Here is a 19822-nt window from a genome sequence, read left to right as displayed (position 1 = left end):
CAGAGGTTGGGAGCACAGTCCTGGGGCTCCCATGGGGAGGGGAAGCTGCAGCAGATGCTGGCAGTTTGGAGCTGGGTTTGGGTTTGCTTGCTGCATGGAAGCCAGCGAGTGAGTGTGTGATGGGGGTAAGAGGAAAACAACTTGCTTCCCTTCACCATAAACAACCACAAACACCGCTCCCTAGAGTGGGACGGCTCTGGTGCTGAGCCAATGTAGTGGAAGGAAAATGATGCTATACCCAAACTTAGCACTTCCCTTCTGCCCATCCACCTCTGTCCCACAACACCCACCACTGCAAGCATCTCCATCTCTACCCCATGTGCTCCTTCATCCCAGGGCTCCACGGTCCTGCTGGAGGAGCAGGGTCTCTATAACCAGTCCATGCAATGCATTCATCCAACCCATCCCCTCCTGCCATGACTCCTCACTGCTCCCCATCTCACTTCTTCCAGCTGCCCCAAACCTCAACCTTTGCATCCCTGCCAACCACACATCATCCCCATCACCTGGGCACTGGAGAAAGGACCACTCCATTCCTCCCCACCACAGCCCACGTGGGTCTGTCTGTTTGGCATTAGTGGGCTCTTGCTAACAATATGGGTTGTTTCTTTTCCTCTCGTGGAGTGAGAGGTTGGTTTTGCAGCCAAGCCTGTAGGTGGGATAAAAAGGGGCTTTTTCCTTTGAATGCTGAGCAATTTCTTTGAGAGCTGCCTCTGAGAAATCAAATCTCAGTTTCTTTTCTTTTTTGGGGAGTGGGGGAGCTGTAAGCAGAGCAGAAGAACTTCCCTTCCTCCTGCTCCCAAACACTGTGGGGATGGCAGTGGTGTCCAAATAGGTTCTCTTGGGCATAAGCTGCAGCTGTGGTCCCCAAGGGGCAGGACAAGCTCCTCTGCTCCGTGCCATGCTCAGGTCTGTGATGCTCTGGGGTCATAGAATCATTCATGTTGGAAAAGACCTCTAAGATCATTTAGGCTTTGTGTGTTCGGGTTCCTCCTGCCTCCTTCTCCCCCTGCAGCACTTCTGCTCCCTCCTCCAGCAGTCCCTGCAGCTGGATCGCAGCAGGCAGCTCTCATTCCCTGTTAATAAGAAACTCCTGCACTTTGTCCCTTGAAATGGAGCCATGTTCGCCACGTGACTGCAGGGAAGGGTTTTGGGGAAGGCTGCAGAGGGAAAAGGAAGGCAGCAGGTTGAGGACCCACGGGTGCTGGGCTGAGAGGTGGGAGGCAGCTGAGGGACGTGAGATCTCACCCTGCTGACCCCACTCTGACTCAGCTCTGTCTGCATCTCATTCCTTCATACCAGGAAGGGGAACTCACCCCCACGCATGCCTCCCCCGTGCCCAACCTCAGGCGGGCTCAGCATGTTCTCTGTGCTCAGTCACTGTGAATCACAAACCGAGGGTGGTTTCCCAGAGCTGGGCAGCAGGGTCAGCCCTCACCCGGTGCATCTGGGGCTGCCCTCTCCCCATGGGAGCTCAGGGAAACCCCCACATTGCTTTGCTGGGGCAGCTGGCAGGAGCATCACTGTGCAGGAAGATGACACGTCCTTACCACAAGCCCAGCTGTGCTGCCAGTGGGGCCACAAACCTGCCCAGAACCATTGGGGGCAGCTTCTCATCAGTGCAGCCCCTGATGCTGTGCCCTGGGATCTGTGAGCAGACAGAGCACCGTACCAGGCACTACCTCCCTCTGCTTATCTTCTCCCTCCTGCACAGACAGGGCTGTCCTGACCCTGCTGCAGCCCCAGCTCAGAAAGGGATTCTCTTTCTCTTGCAACCCTGATCTAAGAGCTGGGAAGGGAATACGTGATTCCTTCTGCAGAGCTGGGAGAAGCTCCCATCAGTTCTGGGCTGTAGAGTAACTGCTGAATCCAAATCTCTTTAGGCTTTGGGGTCCTGGAAGTTGGCAGAACACTTTGCCTGTCATGCACTGGGGGGAGGACAAAGCTTCCCAGCTCGTACACTGTTGTTTTCCCCCTCCTATGGGCTGGGTGGGGAGGCAGGGACACAAAAAGCTCTCAGCCAGCTGTGATTTTTCACCAGAATCTGAGAACCCGACAGGAATCAGCAGCTGCACTTAATCATGCAGGGTCATTAAAGTGACACAGCAGCACTGTAGGGAAGGGGAGCTAACAGCCTGGGGCAGGGGGAGAAGCCTGTCTGAAACAGCTAGACATGAAGATCAGCAAAGGATCTCAGAAAGGCTAAGGAGGAAAATATTCTTGAGAGCCTTGTTGGTGTGCCCAGCTGGTGAGATCTGGGGCTGGGAGTGGGATAGGACAGAGGGTTACCTACCAGGGTTGGGTTTCTCTACTGGCTTTGTGCTTTATCAGTCCCCCAGGAGCACTGAACTGAGGCCAGGCAGGGAGGAAAGCTTTTCCTTTGCTCCATCCCCCAAACGCCACATCAGCAGCGAGCTGCAGGATGACCTCAATGAGGAACAGATTGTCCCTTGGCCTGCCTCCACCTCCCTGCAGTGGGGATGTTGGGACCCCAAGACAGGGAAATAGGATGAGCTGTGCACTGTGATAACAGCAGCTACAGCCAAAGCAGTGGGGCTGGGATGAGGGCTGTGATGTGGGGGTTTCTTTCTGTCATCTCCAGCCTCGTTGGCAGCACCCAGTGAAAATTTACAACAGCCAAATTGTGATCAATTGATGGAGCTGGAATCATCCCAGCTCTGTCCTGATGTGTTTGAGCACCCAGCACTGCCTGGCTGCTCCTAAAGGGAGGGATGGAGAAGGTGCTGGGAAAGTGGTAGCACAGAGGGGGTACTGGGTTGGTCTTTTATGGTTTTATGGCTTCAGAGAGCCAAAGGGGGGTAGTAGATTGAACGTTTAGGTTGGATATTAGGCAAGATTTCTTCTCCTAAAGAGTGGTGATGCATTGGCACAGCTGCCCAGGGAGTTGGTAGGGTCGCCATCCCTGGAGGCATTCAGGAATGATGGAGATATAGCACTGGGGAATGGGTTGGAATTGGGGATCTGAGAGGTCTCCAGCCTGAATGATTCTATGACACACTTGGCTTTGCTATGTTGTTGCAAAGACTGTTTTCAACAAGCTACATGACAATATAACAAATATAACAAACTACATGAGATGATACAGAATGCATCTGTCCATAGAGGAGTGAATTGCTTTTGATTAACTTGTTGCTTGGGTGTTGGATTCGGGTTGTTTTTAATGCTATTTAATGCAGTGGGGCTGTCAGTCCAACAAACTGCCTCATTTAATGCAGAATGTTCCAGGAAAGCATGGGAAATGTTTCCAGCTAAATCTGCATGAAGAATATTTGCATTTCCCTCCAGGCTGATTTGTAACCTAGATTGCTGGAGTTGGGGGCTTGGGGGTGGGAGATGGGGATGGGGGGGGGGTGCTGCTTTTCAATAAGCTTCCACCACCAAATAGACATTTCCCTTTAGTCTGGAGGAAAAAAATGAGATTCAGACCACTGCAGATACTCAAATGCCAAATGACTTTCAAGCATGAGAAAATCTTGAAATCCTAAGCATAAAACATATGGCGCTTTGCTTTGGAACGAGATTGAAAGGGGAAGAAAAAGCTCAACGGTGAAGCTGAACCGAGGACATTTCATTATTCAGAATGATAGGAAAGAGTTTTCTTTTAGCCGTGAGAAGAGAGAATTTGGAGCAGATCTGTTTTTGAAGGCAAGCAGCAGCCTTCTTATTTATTTGCATTGTGGTCACATTAGGTCAATTATTAACACACTAAAATGAAAGCCAAAAAGCTCCTTAGGAATCTATTTTATGTGAAAGCATGGATGGAAGTGGGAACAACCGAGCAGATTTCTTCCAGTTTAGGGTAAAAACATCATCTGTTGTCTCTCTCTGTGTGCACAGATCTGGGACAGCTTTGGACATCCAATACAGGAAGCAAAATATGGCCAGGGTGTTCATTGCTGATAGTGGGAGGGGAGAACATCCCCCAAATATGATATATCTGGAGGGTCTGTGTGTCTGTATCTCTCCCCTTTCAGAATCTGCCACTCACATCCCATAAGCCAGAAGCAATTGTGACTCAGAGCTGCTTTCCTGACCCTGTCTACAACTGCAGCTCGCCCCAGGGCACAGCAGCTCATTAACCTGGGGTTGTTCTTTGTAGCTGCAGGTGGTTTTCTCACTCCTGATCCCATCCCTCTTTCCAACCACTCTCCTCCTGTGGGCCATGGTTCTTTTCCATGTGTCCATTTTATACACTGCTTTAATTAGTTTTGTATCACTCAGTTGTATTTATATCGCTTGACGTAAGCTTCACGTTGCTTTCATTCCATCTTATGCATTGCAGTGATTTTATTTATGGTGTATCTGGTGCATTTGCATTACTTTCCTGAGATGGATATCATTTTGGCTGGATTTACAGTGTATTTCTTCAGTTAGATTTATATCACTTTAATTAGATTTATATCTCTTTAGGCTTTGAGGGCTTCACTTAGATTTATAATCTCTCTTTTAGTAGGCTTGTCTTGCATGGGAGATTCGCATCCTTTTCCTTTCAAAGGGTATTGCTTAACTCAACACCAGTGTTGCTTTATCTAGGCTTTGGTCAGCCTCCCAGTTAGGTACACAAAGCCAGAACTCACAGCTTGCTTTCTTTCCCTTTAATTTCCAACAGGATTATTCTACCATAAATTAAATTAACCTCTTCCAAGTCAACACCAGCATGAACATACTGGAGATCATCTCACCAATTGGATCAAGGAGAGTCCAGCTAGCGAGATGCTGTTCCTATTCCTTTCCCTCCTGTTCAGTGTGCAGCTGTGTGATGGAAGCTCCAAGCTTGCTTTCCCCAGTGCCATAATCAAGAGGCCTCATTGGAGCTGAGCTCTTGCAGAACACAAGCTGTGCTTCCCAACAACAGCCGCAGAGGACGTGGCTTTGTGCTCCTGCCCATCTCTGATCACAGCAGCTGGAGAAATCAGTTGGAAGGGATCTTACATCCATTTGCTTCAGGGTGAAAGCCAAGCTGGGATTGAGAGGGGTCAGTGTGTGTTCCCTGAGGGCTGTTGTTTCAGGTGTTCACAGCAGGATGCTCGGCTGCTTTCCCAGTTGGAGGCAATTTGGGGCTCTGTTGAAGGGCAGGATGTGTGTCGGTTTAGGGCACTCAGATTTAGCTGATGGGAATGAATTGCCATTAATCCCTCCAGCCATCAGTGCTCTGTTGGACAGGGCTGGCTGTACCTTGAGCTCTCACCAAGCCCAAACCAACATCCTGGCCCTCTCCTTGCCCAAAACACAATGAGGCCCTGATGCTTACTGTGTGCCCAGTGATATTACAAGAACCACAGTATCGTTAAGGAACCATTGGAAAAGCTAAGTCCAACCCTAACCCATCCCCACTGTGCCCACTAACCACCTCCCCATCCTCTGCCCTTCCTGCAGCTGCACAAATGAGCGTGCTGTCTCAATTAATGTGCATCTAATTAGGCCATCAGCATCTCTGGAAGAGGGGCTGCATCTGCAGCATGGCCTGCAGAGGTCTGAGCATTCCATTGCCCTTCCCATGCTCTGCCACTGGGCCCCATTCATTTAATTACGCCTGGCTGCTGTGCTCCTCACCCTTTTAATTGCCCCGGACGCAGAGCAGAGTGGTAAGCAGGTCAGAGATAGATGCTGGGCATTGTTTTAAGACAGTAAAGCTGTTTTTAAACAGCATTCAGCAGCTTGCTTTATGTAATTGCTGAGAAAAGGAGGGCATTCAGCAGGGGCAGTGGGGAACCCTCCAAAGGGATGCTGAGCAGCTCCTAATTAATGACAAATGACTCAGAGCCTGATGCACTGCTGTAACTGTAAGATCTCTGCTGAAGGCTGCAGCTGCAAATCCTTTCCCAGAGCTTCAGACCAAGCCATAGGTCTGCAGCAACGTTCCCAGGTAGAGCTGGGATTTAGTCAACAATTTGGAGGACTGGGAGAGCAAAACCCAAACTAATTAACTCTCCCTGAGGCTTATTAGTTCTCTGGTGCTGAGATCAACTTGGGGGGGGGGAGGAAAGCTGATTTTTATGTGTTCACATCCCCAAAAAGAACTGCCCTGATTGAACACTTCAAAAAGCACTGATGATTCTTTCATGTAGTTTAAAAGTGGGGTTTGGCATGAAAATGAAAACAAAGGATGGGAGATTAAATAGATCAAGGCAACGCATTTGGGCCTGATCCCTGACCTCAGTTACACCACTTCTACCTGCAATTAATGGCAGTGAAAATAAGATGTGAAGCAGGCAGTGGAGACCTGTGCTTGGTTGCTTATCATTTTGGAGACTGATATATTGCACATAGAGGCAGCCCTGGGCGTGGAGTAGGTTTGATAGGACAGTGCATCCCCAGGTAGGGGTGGGCAGATAAACCAGGGTTGTGCTGATGTGAGTCCACCAGGTGGGAAAGAGGACCAAGACCATCCAAACAGGAGGGATATGGAGGCTGCACTTGGCAAGATGCTGCTGTTCTGGATGCCCAGCTCCCTGCTGAGCTCCTGGGGTTGGTTCTTAGAATAAGCAGCTCATTCACAATAAACATCACCACTCTTTGATGTATTGCTGGTGCTGCTGCTGTGGTGTGTTAAATCCTTTGGTTTCGTGCTCGTAATAAGAAAACTGGCCGCAGAGACTTACTGTAAGTTGATGAGAAAGTAGCAATAATTATTGCTCTCTCCTCCATGGGAGGGTAAACCTTCAGATGTTAATGGGCTCTGGAGTATTGACTGATTACTCACATTAGGGTGAGACAGCACAGAACAATGGCCTTCATTCTCCTTCTCGGGGATAGGGCAAGAAGCATCCAAACTGCATGTGAACGGCCGCAGAGTGTGATTTGGGGCTAAAAGGTGGAAGAGTTTACTAATATAGAGCAAGGGATGGGGCAGGTGCATTGCTGGAGTGGATGAAGAGAAGATGCTGCAGGTAATTACACATGGCCCAGCCTGACGGCGTGCACACAACAGCAAGTGGGTGGTGAGTGATGAAGATGGGCTGAGAGCACAGTTTTGCTTGCCTGGTACATTTGCATGTGGCAAAGGCAGGGCTGTTGCCCACAGTGCCACGTGTGTGATGCTGAAGGGCTTCTCACACTCTCTAGTTCTCTTTTTCTCTTGCTAAAGCTCTCTGCTTTACAGCAACAGCTGTCTGAGTCTGGATCTGAGTGGGTACAAATCCCTTCCTGCTTTTCAAGGTGCTGACATGACACTGAACTCCAAGTTTTGAGGTGAGGAAGGGAGTTGGGGCTGACAAAAGCTGCATCTAAGGCCCCAAGCAGTAGCAGATTATAATCCTCTGCTCCCAAGCACTGCTGGAACGTCACAGCAGAGCACGGAGGGGAACGTTTTCTTTTAAGGGCACATTTTTTCCTTAAAACCAGTTTGCAGGCATGGCTGAGGCATTTTAATGGAAATTTCCTCCCAGTAAAAAGGCTGCAGCACACACATACCAGAAACTCTTGGCCCGGATCGTTAACATTCAGTAAAACTATAAGCAACCCAGTGGGAGCATTGAGCTGCGAGGCATGCTTCGTCTTCCTACAGCTCAGCACACAGGCTGTGAACACAGGGCAGCCTTTCAGATGTACAAACAGCAAAGTCAGAAGAGGCCGACACCAGCGAAGCATCAGTTTGGCCACCAGGACTTGGCCCACGGTCTTTAAGCTGTGCTTAATCCTTTCAGCTGCCCTTCATGGCTGCTGATCTCCAGCCACCCCACCCAGCTCCAGTGTCCTCTGCTGATGGTGAGCCTCTCCTGTGCTCCTTGGCTGCCCTCTGGATTCACATGATGGGCCAGGATGAGATCTTCCATTCCCAGGTCACATTCAGGCTCTGTGTTTGCATCAGTCCCATTGCAGGAGCACAGCATTGCTGGTAAGGTGCTGGGCAATGGAAGGAGCCCTCTGAGATGGTCTCTGTTCTCATTTCCCTTGCTTTGGGAGGAAAACCAATCCCATTTACTCCACACCAACTTTATAGAGCCCTGAATTCCCCCTCACAACCCGTGGTTACACAGCAGGCACTGCTGAAACCTGCATCCAGGAGCCCACAGCTGCACAGAGGAGGGATGGATGCATCCTCATCCCTGCTATCCTCCAGCATGGACACAGGACTATGCCACAGTGCTGGGCCCAAAGTGACCCTGATGTGATGGGGAAGCTGATCCCAGGTCTGAGCTGAGCAGAGCACGGCCCTTCAGACTGGATGTGTTCCAAGGGTTATTTGTGCCTGCTGACCTCACAGTACTTTTCCTCCCAGCCCCTGCTGGGGTCCTCCTGTCTTTTTGCATAATCTCCTCTGAAGAAATAGCAGGAGTGGGGCTTTCTTTGCAGCTTTTGTCCAGGAGAGCCGCCTTGCTGCATGGTTCCACCTTGAGAACCCCCCTCTCTTTGTACTGGAGCTGAACTGTTTCTTTTCTCCCCTCTTTGCACCTCTTAATTTCTGATTTCTTTGCACCATTATTGTCCCGAAAAGTATTTCCAGGACACTGTTCAAAGCAAGGCTGTGGCAATGCAAGGGCTACAACTGGAAGCGTGGATTAAAGCAGTGCTTTCTGTTTATTTCTCTGCTTCTCCTCGCAAAGCTCTTTCTCCGAGACCCCAATCCTGCTGCCGTGGTGACCTTTTGCATTTGCAGAGCGACCTTTGGAAATCAAAGGGGCCCTTCATCAGCATCTGCCCATCTGGAAGTGATTGCAGCAGTGGATGCAGGGTGGGTGGGGGCTTTGTGGCTGCAGCCTGGAGTGACCCAGTGATGGGAAGAGGGGCTGAAATGCTGTGCTTCAATGGGGTGGGAATACCTGGATGCAAGGAGAGCCTCTGCAGCCACGTCAACACTATTTGATTCACAGCCAGCACATGTTTAGGGGACTCTGGTTTGTGTGCATCAGTGCAAAGCAGAGCATCAGGCTTTGCAATTCCTGCCGGCCTCCCCACTCCTTTGTGGATAATTATTTATTAAGGAGTAGAAAATGTAAAGGAAGGAGAGCCCAGCAGCCTCCAGCGTTCTGCTGGAGATGCCTTTCTATTCTCCTAACGGAGGGGAGCGGGGCTCGGGACAGCGCTACTTTCTTTGCCTTCGGGCTCTCTCTGCCTTTTTTTAATCCCCTTTTCCCCTCCCTCTCTCCTCCCCCCCGCATCCCAGCTGGGGAGCAGCTGCGGCTCGCACTGGCCCTTTAACAGCGGGGCGGTGCTGCGGGCCCGAAGCTCAGCTCTCCGCACTGGGGGAGGAAGTGCGACCGGGGGGCGAGGGTGAGCTGTGCCGGGGGCGCTGGAGGAGCGGGGAGCGCGATGCGGGACGGGGGCGGCGGCTGCGCGGCTCTGCGTTGAGCCCCGGGAAGGCACGGTGGGATGCTCGGCCCCCGGCTGCCGGCGCTGCCCGCCCTGCTCTGGCTCGCCTTAGCCCCGCTGCCCGGCCCCGCTGCCAGGGCTGAGCTGCGGGTGCGGGTGCGGCTGCCCGGCGGGCAGGTGACGGAGGAAAGCCTGCAAGCGGACAGCGGTTCCGACTGTATCAGCCTGGAGCTGCGGAAAGCCGACGGGGCGCTCATCACGCTCACAGCCGACTTCAGACAGGTGAGGTGGGGGGTTCTGCCCGCTCCTGGGGATGCTCTGCTCTCCCCGAGGTGAGGGTGTGCTCTGAAAGCCTGGCTTCTCTCTTGGTCCGACCCTAAGCTGGAAGACCGAGGGCTGCACTCGGGACCATTAGCCCTGGTTGGGTTTAGTTCGGATCGGGGCTCTGGTGCTGAGTTTTATGGGATGAGCAGTGGTGACATTGTTCCTCCTGGGAGAGCCTGGTTGGGGGTCCAGAAGGCAGAACTGGTAGGTGAAGGGATTATGGATTCAAACACAACAGGGAGTGTTTAGATCGGATATCAGGAAGAAGTTTTTTACAGGCAATGAGGCGCTGGCATAGGCTGCTCAGAGAGGAGTGGTGCCCCATCCCTGCAGGAAGCCAAAGCTGGGCTGGATGGGGCTCAGAGCACTGCTGGAGCTGTGGGTGTCCCCGTTAATCATAGAGAAGTTGCACCAGGTGGCATCTGAGGGTCCCTTCCAACTCAAACCATTCTACAGTCATCACTTGTGAGGAGTGTGGGCTCTTGTGCCTGCAGGAGGAAGGTCCATCCACCTGCAGGCACTGCTGGGTCTTTGTTCACAGCCTGCATGGAGCAGCTCTGTGCCCTGCAGGCAGTCTCACCTGCAGCCTGGGTTGCCTGTGATGGTGAGGTTACAGTGGGATGTGCAGCAGGTCTTTTTCTCCCTCCTTGAGCTGAGCAGTGCATGGCTTTGGCAGCTGCAGTGAGACATGGAGCAGTCTGTGTGATGGGGAGAGCTCCAGCCCATGGCTCCTGCATGGGCTGTGCATGTATATGTCTCCAGGGCATCTCTCTCCATGCCACATATGGGATGCGGTTGGTTCCTTAGGTGGATGGCTGCTGTCTTTGAGAGCACGTGTGTGTGTGTTGTGCCAGCCAAGCACTTCCCATATAACTTGGGACTATCAGCCCTCTCCTCCCAGCTCTCTCCCAGGCCCTGTGGCCTCTCTGCAGGGAGGAGATGCTCACAGGGCTGAAGCTGCGGATCCCACGCTTCTCAGCAGGAGATGGGGAGCTTCAAAGCCAGCACAGCAGAGCTTAATAAGCTGGATGCACTGAATGTCCTGTTGCCCAGGGATGGGCTGTGTGCTGCCGTGTCAGTAGCACAGCTGTCCAGGTGGCACGGTGATATTATCTTGTTCCAGCCCTCTGCTCACACTGTTTGCTCTGGTGGACTTTGGCTTGTGGCAAGAGGAAGCTCAAAGCCACGAGGTAGGCAGGAGTGGTGCCCTGACCCATTGAGAACCTCAGTGACTTCTCCCAGGGACTCCTCTGGTGCCTCTTTCCCTTTTGGTGCACCTTTTTGGTCCCTTTAATGGCCTTCTGCTGTCTGCAGAGTCAAGAGATGTCAGTAGAAGCCATGCTGCCATGGGACAGCGTGCACACCAGTGCACATACAGGGAAACAGTCCCATGGCTCTTATGGGGGGGGGAAATAAATTCCAAGAAGACATGGCACACCAGGAAGGTTTTTAAGCCTCCAGATTGTAAAGCCGCATACCACAGTGCATTCCTGGCTGAGGGAATTCCAAACTCTGCACAGAGTTTTAGGTCGGTCCTTTGGGGGTCTGGGATGTGACATGGGGAGCTCTGATGTCCTGAGCTGTTGACCCTTCCGGCTCTTTTCACTTGCATGCGGGGTTTTGCCCTCAAATCTCACCTACAAACCCAATGGTGTGTGTGTTGGCTCTTCTCCTGCTCTCATCCTGCTTATAGTTGAGCTTTTCCTGAGGACAGCTTCTCTGAAGGTATCTCTGCCATTAAGTCCTTAGCTCCATCCATGCCTTCAGCTCCTGGTGGAGATATGCAGGCAGTGCTCCCTCGAAGCTTTGCAAGCAGCAGCCTTGGTGAGGCCTGTTCCCAACCTTCAGCTTTAGAACAGCAAGGGACAGGCTGTCTCTGTTACATGGCTTTGCTGGAGCAAAGCAGAAGAAAGCCAACAAGACATGGAGATGAATGCGTGGAGCAGTGAGTAATGATGTGAGCAAGCAGCTGCCTGGCCAGGCATCCCATGCTGACCTGTTCCCCTGGCTGCACACAGGCATTTCCCTGTTCTGTGCTGGTGTTCATCCCTCCAGCATGACACAACTTCTCCTCTCTGGAGAGAAGGTCTGCAGGCTCTATGTGAAGGCAGCTGGGGTTATAGAGCCGGGTTTCCCAAGCTGGATTGTGTGGTCGTGCTGTGGTTGGGATGCTGGGTTTCTGCACAAATGCTTTTCCACTTCTCTGGCTTAAACTGCAGGGGAACAGTCCAAAGGCACATCTTTCTTTCTTAGTTTTTAATACTGCTGACAATAAGTTGCTGTTAGACCACGAGCTGGAGAAGAAGGGAGGAGCAGTGAGATCATCTCTATAAGGCACAAAATCTATTGCAGAAAGGATGGAGGGGAGGCAGCAACACGAAATGTTGTGTCTGATGTCAAATACATGACTGTACCCAGCTGTTAAACAGTGGCCCCAGAACAAAGTGGGTGGTTCTAGCCCAAGGTCAGCACAAAGATATGGAGAAGTTTCTTTTTCCTTCTGATTGCTGGAAAAAATGGTGCTGGAAACATAAGGGGGAAGGCATGGCTACTGGTGTTGTAACCCTTTTGCTGCTGGTCCCTTTGGGTTCCTTTGTTAATAAAGCTGAGGTCCATCCTGTTAGGTGCTAAAGGACCAAAGGATGTAGGAAAGCATGCACCCAAAGATGGCACCTGTAAAATGTGGAAAGCTGCCTCTTGCCCTCTATAGAGATACCAAATATATGTATATAGGGAGAGTTATTCCATGGGTAGGATGAGCGTGCACTACAGCACTATGGGATGAGTTAGAATCATCCAGCTCTGTTGCTGTGCTTCACCCTTTGGTCCTGCACAGCCCCAGGCACGTTGCTACCCTGGGTGGGATCTGGCTTCAGAAGTGGCTTCTGAGAGCGAGCTGTCTTTGGGCAGCCCTCACATAGCAGTGCCAAACATGAGGATGCAGAGCTGGAGGATGCTCCCAGCATTCAGGGTGCAGAGCTGGAATACTCAGCTTTAGGGTGGATCACCAACGTGCCTTCTGGTAGGAGAGGGGTTAAACCATAATCCCCTCTTAGCCAGAGTAACTCAGCTGGCTGGCCCCCCAGCGTGGCTGCAATAACACACGCTCTGCAGAGCTGTGCTGTACAAGCAAAACAACTTTCTGGCCAGCTCTAGCAGCTCCCCAGGGCTCTGCAGGCAAAGCCACGACCACAGCAGAGGCTGCTGGCAATGGACAGGGGGGGGGGGATTTGGGGCTGGGGGTGCCTGGTGCCCCAGCAGCTTCCCTAAGCCTGTGCCCCCCACCCTGTGCATTCAAAACCAGATCCTGCAGCAGCGCTGATGTCCCTGGGGGAGAGAAGTTTGGCAGGAAAGCTGGATGGGTTGGGGGGGGGTGGAGGAAAGCACTGAAATAATTTATTTCCCTGAGAACTGGTTTGCTCCACTCCACGTGAAGCTGAGACGCCGGGCTCTGATCTGGACCACACAGACTCGTCTGACTCTGCAGGATCCAGCTTGGAAATGGAGGTGGAATTGTTCCCACAGCCCACATGGCAGCCCATGGAGGAGCTGGTTGGGGGTCAGCGCCGTGAGGGAGGAAGCTCTGTGATTCCTCTGCACTTCCATGCAGTCTAACTCTTTGCTGGAAGTTGCTTCCACGCGTGCAGGGAACTGGCTGTGCAGCTTTTCTGTCTCCTTTAGTGATGAGGACCTTCTCTCCCCATACCCTGCAAGGCTGTGGTTCCCCCCAATGCTGCAGCTGCAGAACTGGTTGTTCCCTGCTGCACCACCGTCCTGTCCAAAGCCAAACAATAGCTGTAACTGTACCCAGGTTGGGGCCAGCCATTCTCAACGCCCCCGTGATGAGTTCATCTGGAGAGTCCCTGCATTGCAAAGGCAATGCTCTGTTGGGGCTTGTTCCTTGCTGGGAAATTTTGCAGAAACCCAGAATTCAAGGTGCACTGGGTTGCCTTGGCTGGGTACTCACCTTGGCACCGGTTCCTCCTGCTCTTCCTGGTGGGAACAAGGTGATGTGCATGGGGAGGGAAGGACTCTCTAGGAGCCAGGAAACCCTTTGGTGGCTCTTTCCATGTGAAAAGCCTGGCGTGTTTGTGGTGTGAGGAGCTTCTTGCTCCCTTGTTGGGTTGGTGCATTTCCAAGGAATCCTTTGAGCTGAGCCACTGGAGGACGGAGGTGGCCAGCACCCTGGGGACACAAGAGGCTCATCCCATCCCCGGGGTCTCTGTGGGTTGAAGGCTTTGACCACAGCAGCGTCAGCAGGGCTGGCGGAAGGTTTGGTTGAGATAAGGATCTGCCTTTGCTGTTTGATGTATGCGGGCAGCAGGGCGAGGAGGCTCTGATTCAGTGCAAGGGGTTTTGGTGGGAGGTGGGGAGCCCAGGGGAGAGATGGGAGAAGATGAGCTGGGAAAGGAGAACCTGGGGTGGAGGAAAGGATGGGTCAGCTGGGCCAGATGCAGCCATGTGGCTCCTTCTGCAATGTTTTGTGGGGGGTTGTCCCTATTGAAGCTGTCAAAAAGTGATGACTCAGCAGCATCACGAGCATTTCCATCAGTGTTTCAGTTGGGGTTTTTCTTGGTCAACGTCAAGTTTGAGATGTTTTGCTTTCTTCTCTCTCACTCTCCCATTGCACTGCTTCAGCCACTTAAAACAAGCCCAGCTTGTCTTTTCTCATGGTATTTTTGCTTTCCTTTAGATTTGATTTTATTTCTGTTGTTGTACTTAAATGAAATGCCTTCAGATGCTGTTGTAAGACCCTGGAGAACACAGCAGCTTTGAGTTCTGCTGCTGCCTCCCAGGCTACGCCGCGCTCTCAGATGTTTCCCATGTCTGCACAGAGGTGTCAGTCAACCCAGGAAGCACTAAAGGCAATGATTAAAACACCCTGGTGTTTGTGGGCTAAAGCACTCGGTATCTCTTTCTTTCCAAATCCCCTTTGATTCCTGCTTTTGCGCTGAGTTTTCAGCACAACAGATGCAGCCAGCAACATCCGTTCCCCTTGTCCTGGGGAGGGAAGCGCAGTGCTGATGGCAGCGCTTTCAGATGCATGATGAACTGTGCGTCCTTTTGTTGTCTGGATAGGGAAGGCAGAGAATGGTGGCCTGGTGTGGAGAAAGCCTTGGAGGGGACGTGGTTTGGAGCCACAGAGAAGCTCCCTTCCTCTTGGGCAGGAGGACTGGAACGCTGTGACCTCATAGCCATAGAGCAGGGACAGCCCAGGGGCCAGAAGGCAGCACCTCAGCTTAGCTATATATGTGAGATGCCAAAGCTATTGACCGAAGGTCAGCTGCAGCTGATCGTAATGGATTCCTTCTGGCTTTAACAATTCATGACTTTCATTGTTGGCCAAATGAGGACCTTTGCTGGACCGATGACCTGGGATATATTGAGTTGATGGTGGATGGGAGCTGTGACCAACTGCCCTAAAGGGCTTTGCTTACAGCTAATGAAGTTTGTAGCTTGAAGGGGAAAAAAAGGGCCTTATTTGGTACAGAACATGGACTGGGATGTGGTTTTGGAACTGGTTGGCCCCTGTCAGTCCTCCAGTCCCAGTAGTGCTGGTGCTGCTGTACAGTGCAGTGTTGGGACTGAGCATGTCTCATCCTCTCACCCATTCCACCCTCACCCTCAGGCTTTCCTGCACATGATGTGCTTCCTCTCGTCCCTTCCTCTTGCCTTCTGGTCACACACTGGGGCCATGAGCAGGACAGACCACATTACAGTAACTAACAGAACCAATGAACTTGTTTAACACTGCTAATAATGCTGCCTGTGTGGCGTGGGGGGTCTGCATGCTTCAGCTGCTGCATTAAAGTGGTTTATTCCTTTACACGCTTGAAGATGAAACACTGGGATGCACTTTTCCCCTTCAAACTTATTCTCCTGAGTCCTTTACAGCCTGGTGAAGTGAAACCTTTACGGTGGCACTTGATGCCACCCTACATGAGGCCAATGGCTTTTCCAGGCCTTCTCCATCCAACTTGTATGTGCCAAAGGCCTCTGACCCACCCCGTGATCCTTATTTTTTCCCTATTCTCTCTTTGTCAGGAGGTGAAAATCTTCCGTGCCTTAATCCTAGGGGAGCTGGAGAGGGGCCAGAGCCAGTTCCAAGCACTCTGCTTTGTCACACGGCTCCACCGCAACGAGATCATCCCCAGCGAGTCCATGGCCAAGCTACGACAGGTAGGAACCAACCCCACTCCTTCCCATGCGGCTGCCCCATAGCTGTGCTCTGTTAGGCCCACCTTTGACCTCCCATCCTGCTTAAGGGGCTCAGTATTAAGCTAATGTCATTCAGAGCATCGATCCCAGTCTACTAATAAACCAGTCAAAGGCCTGATGTAATTTGGGCTGTGTCAAAGGGTGAGCGAATGCCTGGAGCTGTCACCATGAAAACCTCTGCTCAACAGTGTCCTGAATTCATTGCTGATTTGGGAGCATCCATCTCAACAAAGCGCTGATAAATGTTCACAGGTGGATCGAAGCAGCAATAAACTATCATCACTTTCAACATCACCAGGAAGTTTCTAAGTGCCTTTACCCCCTCCCCATCCCCCAGATGGGATGCAGGTGCACTTACAGGGGAGCATCCATTTGCACTTCATCCTGTGTTGGCATGAAATCTTGCCACGCTGCAAGGGATCATTTCCTGCAGCTGGGATTCAAGTTGTTCTGATCTCATCCATTGCAGAAGAACCCCAGGACAGTACGGCAGGCAGAGGAGGTGCGGGGCCTGGAGCATCTCAGCATGGATGTAGCAGTCAACTTCAGCAAAGGGGCCCAGCTGAGCTCTCACATCCACAACGTCTGTGCAGAGGCCAAAGAAGCAATTTATACCCGAGAAGAAGATGTCAAGTTTTGGCTGGAGAAAGGTAAAAGTTTCCTTTGCTGGGGCTGGATGTGGTCCCGTCACTGAGCTGGCACGGTGTTGTGCTCTCTGCTGCCAGTGGTTGGCATGGAGCACTTCAGCTCCTTGCTTGCTGTTGCATGGTCGTGGTGTGTGCAAGCCATGCTGCGCTCCCCTATTCTTAAGCATGTATCTGCTGTAGTGCTGGTCTCCTTATGAACCTAATTAGGTGTTCTCAAGGCAACCCTTCACCTGGCCCATCACCCACAAGGGATGCATTCTTTACATTCTTTATGTCTTCTGGCTTCTTTTCCCTACTACCCGTTCTCTTCTTATTCTTCCCATCCCATAACCGTGTTGAACACCCCCTGGCAGTGACCTCTGCCTGCCCTCAGTCTCCTCCTCCACCCCAGGGTCGGTGCAACGAGTGTCCTGATCATTTCTGCTTTGTCCTATAGGGATGGATGGCTCCATGTTCGAGGTCCTGCCACAGACATCCGACCTGCCTGACCTGCAGCGCTGCAAGCTGTGCACAGACCGCTGGAAGCCGTGCATCTGCAGCTACTCACTGAGCATCGAGTGGTACCCGTGCATGCTCAAGTACTGCAAGAGTCGTGATGCTGCAGGCAAGGTTTCTTCCTACAAATGCGGCATCCGCAGCTGCCAGAAGGGCTACACCTTTGATTACTACGTGCCACAGAAGCAGCTCTGTCTCTGGGATGAGGAGACTTAGCAGAGCTGGGCCAGGCTTCCTTAAGGGAGGTCTGCCCTCCTGCTTGCTATGCTGAGGGCCTCCTGGAGCTGGCTGCTCCGAAGAAGGAATCTGGGTTGCAGCGATGCCTTGTGCCAGGAGAGCTCTGTGAATGTGCCTTTCCTTTTGGCCCCCCGTGCCCCTGTCCCAATGCTGCCTCATGCTGTGATGAGCAGGCTGTGCTGTCCTGCACAGGTTCCTGGCCTGAAGCAGCAGGGGGGCTGTGCCTTGCCCTGTTCTGGAGCTGGCAGGGGTCAGCTGTGAGCACCACGGCTGCTTTGGGGCAGGGGGAGAAGCCGTCCTGCAGGGCTGGATTGTCTAACACCTCTGCCACCAAAACCCCTTTGCTGACTTTGCCACCTCCTGGTGATGTGACAGCATTTCCCAATGGGAAAACAGCTGAGTTATGGGACCACAAACCCTGAACAAAGAAGGTTTGAAGCCTACCCGAAGCAAGAACCTGACTTTAGCTTTCCTAGCATCCAGCTGGCTGCTACGTCCTTCCTGTGGCTATGAGATGCTATGGGGGGATGTATCCCAGCAGTTATTTCTGCCCCAAAGGGCTGCTAATGAGGGCTCTAACTCACCCCTACTTAGACTAGTGAAGGCCCAACTTTTTGTGTTGGTCCCATTCCTCTTGAGCAAGAAACGTCCAGAAATGTGTGTCTACCATCCTAACAGTGCACTTACAAGGCGGGGGCAATCCCAGATGGGCATTGCAGATAGGGGAAGATAATGTTCTGCATCTCTGCCCAGCCTTGCGTCCTACTTCACAAGGAGCTCTTAGGCAGCCGTACTGCTTTGCTGTGCCTTGGTTTGCCCTGTGTGTGAGCAGGGATGGTGCCAGAGCCAACCATACACCTGGAGGGCATCGGACATGAAGTGCTGCAGAGCACTATGTGTTCTTCCACTTGACTCAGAACAAGCTGGGAGGGAATAGGGGCTCTTGGGGCCATTGGGAAGCCCTGTTCCTCCTGGTGAGAAGCCTTTACCATGTGCCTTTTTACCTAAAAAACCAGGAATTTGGGACAAAAAGAAGAATTGATCACAATTATTTTTGTATTGATCACTTAAAGGGCTGGGAGGGGGGGGGGGGGGGAGGGAGAGGAGGGAAAGGTATTTTAATACTGCAACATGAAGTAAGACACACTTGAATGATTATTTTTTATTAAAACAGAGGAAACCAACCCAATTATTTATCATTTGTAAGGTACAATAAACTGTTGGTTGGTTCTTTTTTAAAGCATCCCTGGCCTAAAAGGTTCTGTGTCATCTGTCTGTTTGGAATCTTTACTTGAGGGCTGCTATGCCAAGCCTGGTACTGTGACCATTGAGGATATGGGGGGGAGGAAGAGGGGAGGTTATCAGCGTGATCCTGCAGCCCCTCCTGTAATAATGAGCTTGGAGCCTGAGTTCTGAGCAAGTAACAGAGCCCCCATGGGCAGTTATGGGGTTATGGAGGCTGGGGTCTGCTCCTCTCCCCCACTGGAGCTCATCAATGTGGGGCTGTGCCCAGCAGCCACAGGGGAAGGATGGGGGGAGTCCCCTTTTATCCATCTCTCTGCAGCAGAGGTGAAAGGAGGACGGCGTTTTGGCTCGTGCTGCTCGCAGGAGAAGCGTGGAGTGCTGATTCCCCCTAGCGTGGTGCAGGCGGAGGCAAAGCTTGTGCAACCTCAGCCCTTCTATGCTTGAGCCACCAAAGAGTCTCCCAGCGATTTCAAGGGGAGGCTGGAGTTGTTTTTCCCCCCCTCTTTCATGCTCAGCATTACGTGGACATGCTCTCTGCTCCCTCAGCTCCTGCTGTCCTTCTTGCTGGGCTCAGATCATGGCACAGAGGCAGCTCAAGCTGGCTGGTAAATGGTTGATGTAAATCCTCGCTGCCATAGGAGAAGCTGGGGGAGATTTGATAACAAGGTCGTGGCTTGCAGCCCCATCCCCAGGCCATGATGTCTGCAGACTGCAGAACACCCCCCCACTCTGATAGGGAGCACGGGTGGGCTGCGTGCATGCGGTGAGGATGGGAGCTGGTGGGTCCTGATTGATGCTCATGTGGAGAAAAAGGAACAGAAGTGCAGCTGATTTCTATTAGCAGCTTATATATGGGCATCCAGGAGGGACTGCCTTAGGATGGGGTTAAAGCAAACCTGCCTTTGCCTGGGAAAAGGGCTGCAGCTCTCCTCTCTTGTCTATGTGTACATCACAGGGCAGCTTAACCACGAGGTCACACGCTTTCCTGACTGTGTGTCCCCCCTCTGACTGCAGTGCTCTCCAGGTGAAGGGCTCTTGGGAAGGAAAACGCGATTTCTTTCCTTCCTGCTGTCCCACCGACTGCAAGATAAGAGCCAGGAAAAGCAGAGAGGAGCAGCTGGGACCAGGAGAGGGCACTGCGGGGCCGCTTATAGCCGGGCCAGCATCCCGGGCCGGGGGGGGTGCGGTGATAGCGGTGCGGTCGTGTGGGACACCCGGGGGATAAGGGTGGGCTGCCCTGCTTTGGAGCAAGGACAAAACATCGGGGAGCAGAAGGAAAAAGGAAAGAGCATAAAGGAAAGTGACCGAGTGCTTGAGATGGGGGAAAGGGAATGTTGGTGGCCCCCCCAGCCCTTAGGGAGCCTTTCTTTGCACCCACACCA

The 19822-nt window shown here is 52.2% G+C and overlaps 1 protein-coding gene across 1 annotated transcript; it reads left to right on the top strand.

Moving 5' to 3' along the window:
* Positions 1-9014: 9014 nt before the first annotated feature.
* OAF (out at first homolog) lies at positions 9015-18440 on the top strand. The gene is made up of 4 exons (XM_015884202.2): positions 9015-9555; positions 15643-15777; positions 16286-16466; positions 16900-18440. The coding sequence occupies exons 1-4, from the start codon at positions 9334-9336 to the stop codon at positions 17172-17174; spliced, it is 813 nt and encodes a 270-aa protein (XP_015739688.1). The 5' UTR covers positions 9015-9333; the 3' UTR covers positions 17175-18440.
* The last annotated feature ends 1382 nt before the right edge of the window (positions 18441-19822 follow it).

The sequence above is a fragment of the Coturnix japonica genome, chromosome 24, assembly GCF_001577835.2.
Source record: "Coturnix japonica isolate 7356 chromosome 24, Coturnix japonica 2.1, whole genome shotgun sequence".
Taxonomy (NCBI): Eukaryota; Metazoa; Chordata; class Aves; order Galliformes; family Phasianidae; genus Coturnix; species Coturnix japonica.
The sequence above is the reverse complement of the archived record's forward strand: the minus strand, read 5'-3'. Positions and strand labels throughout refer to the sequence as shown.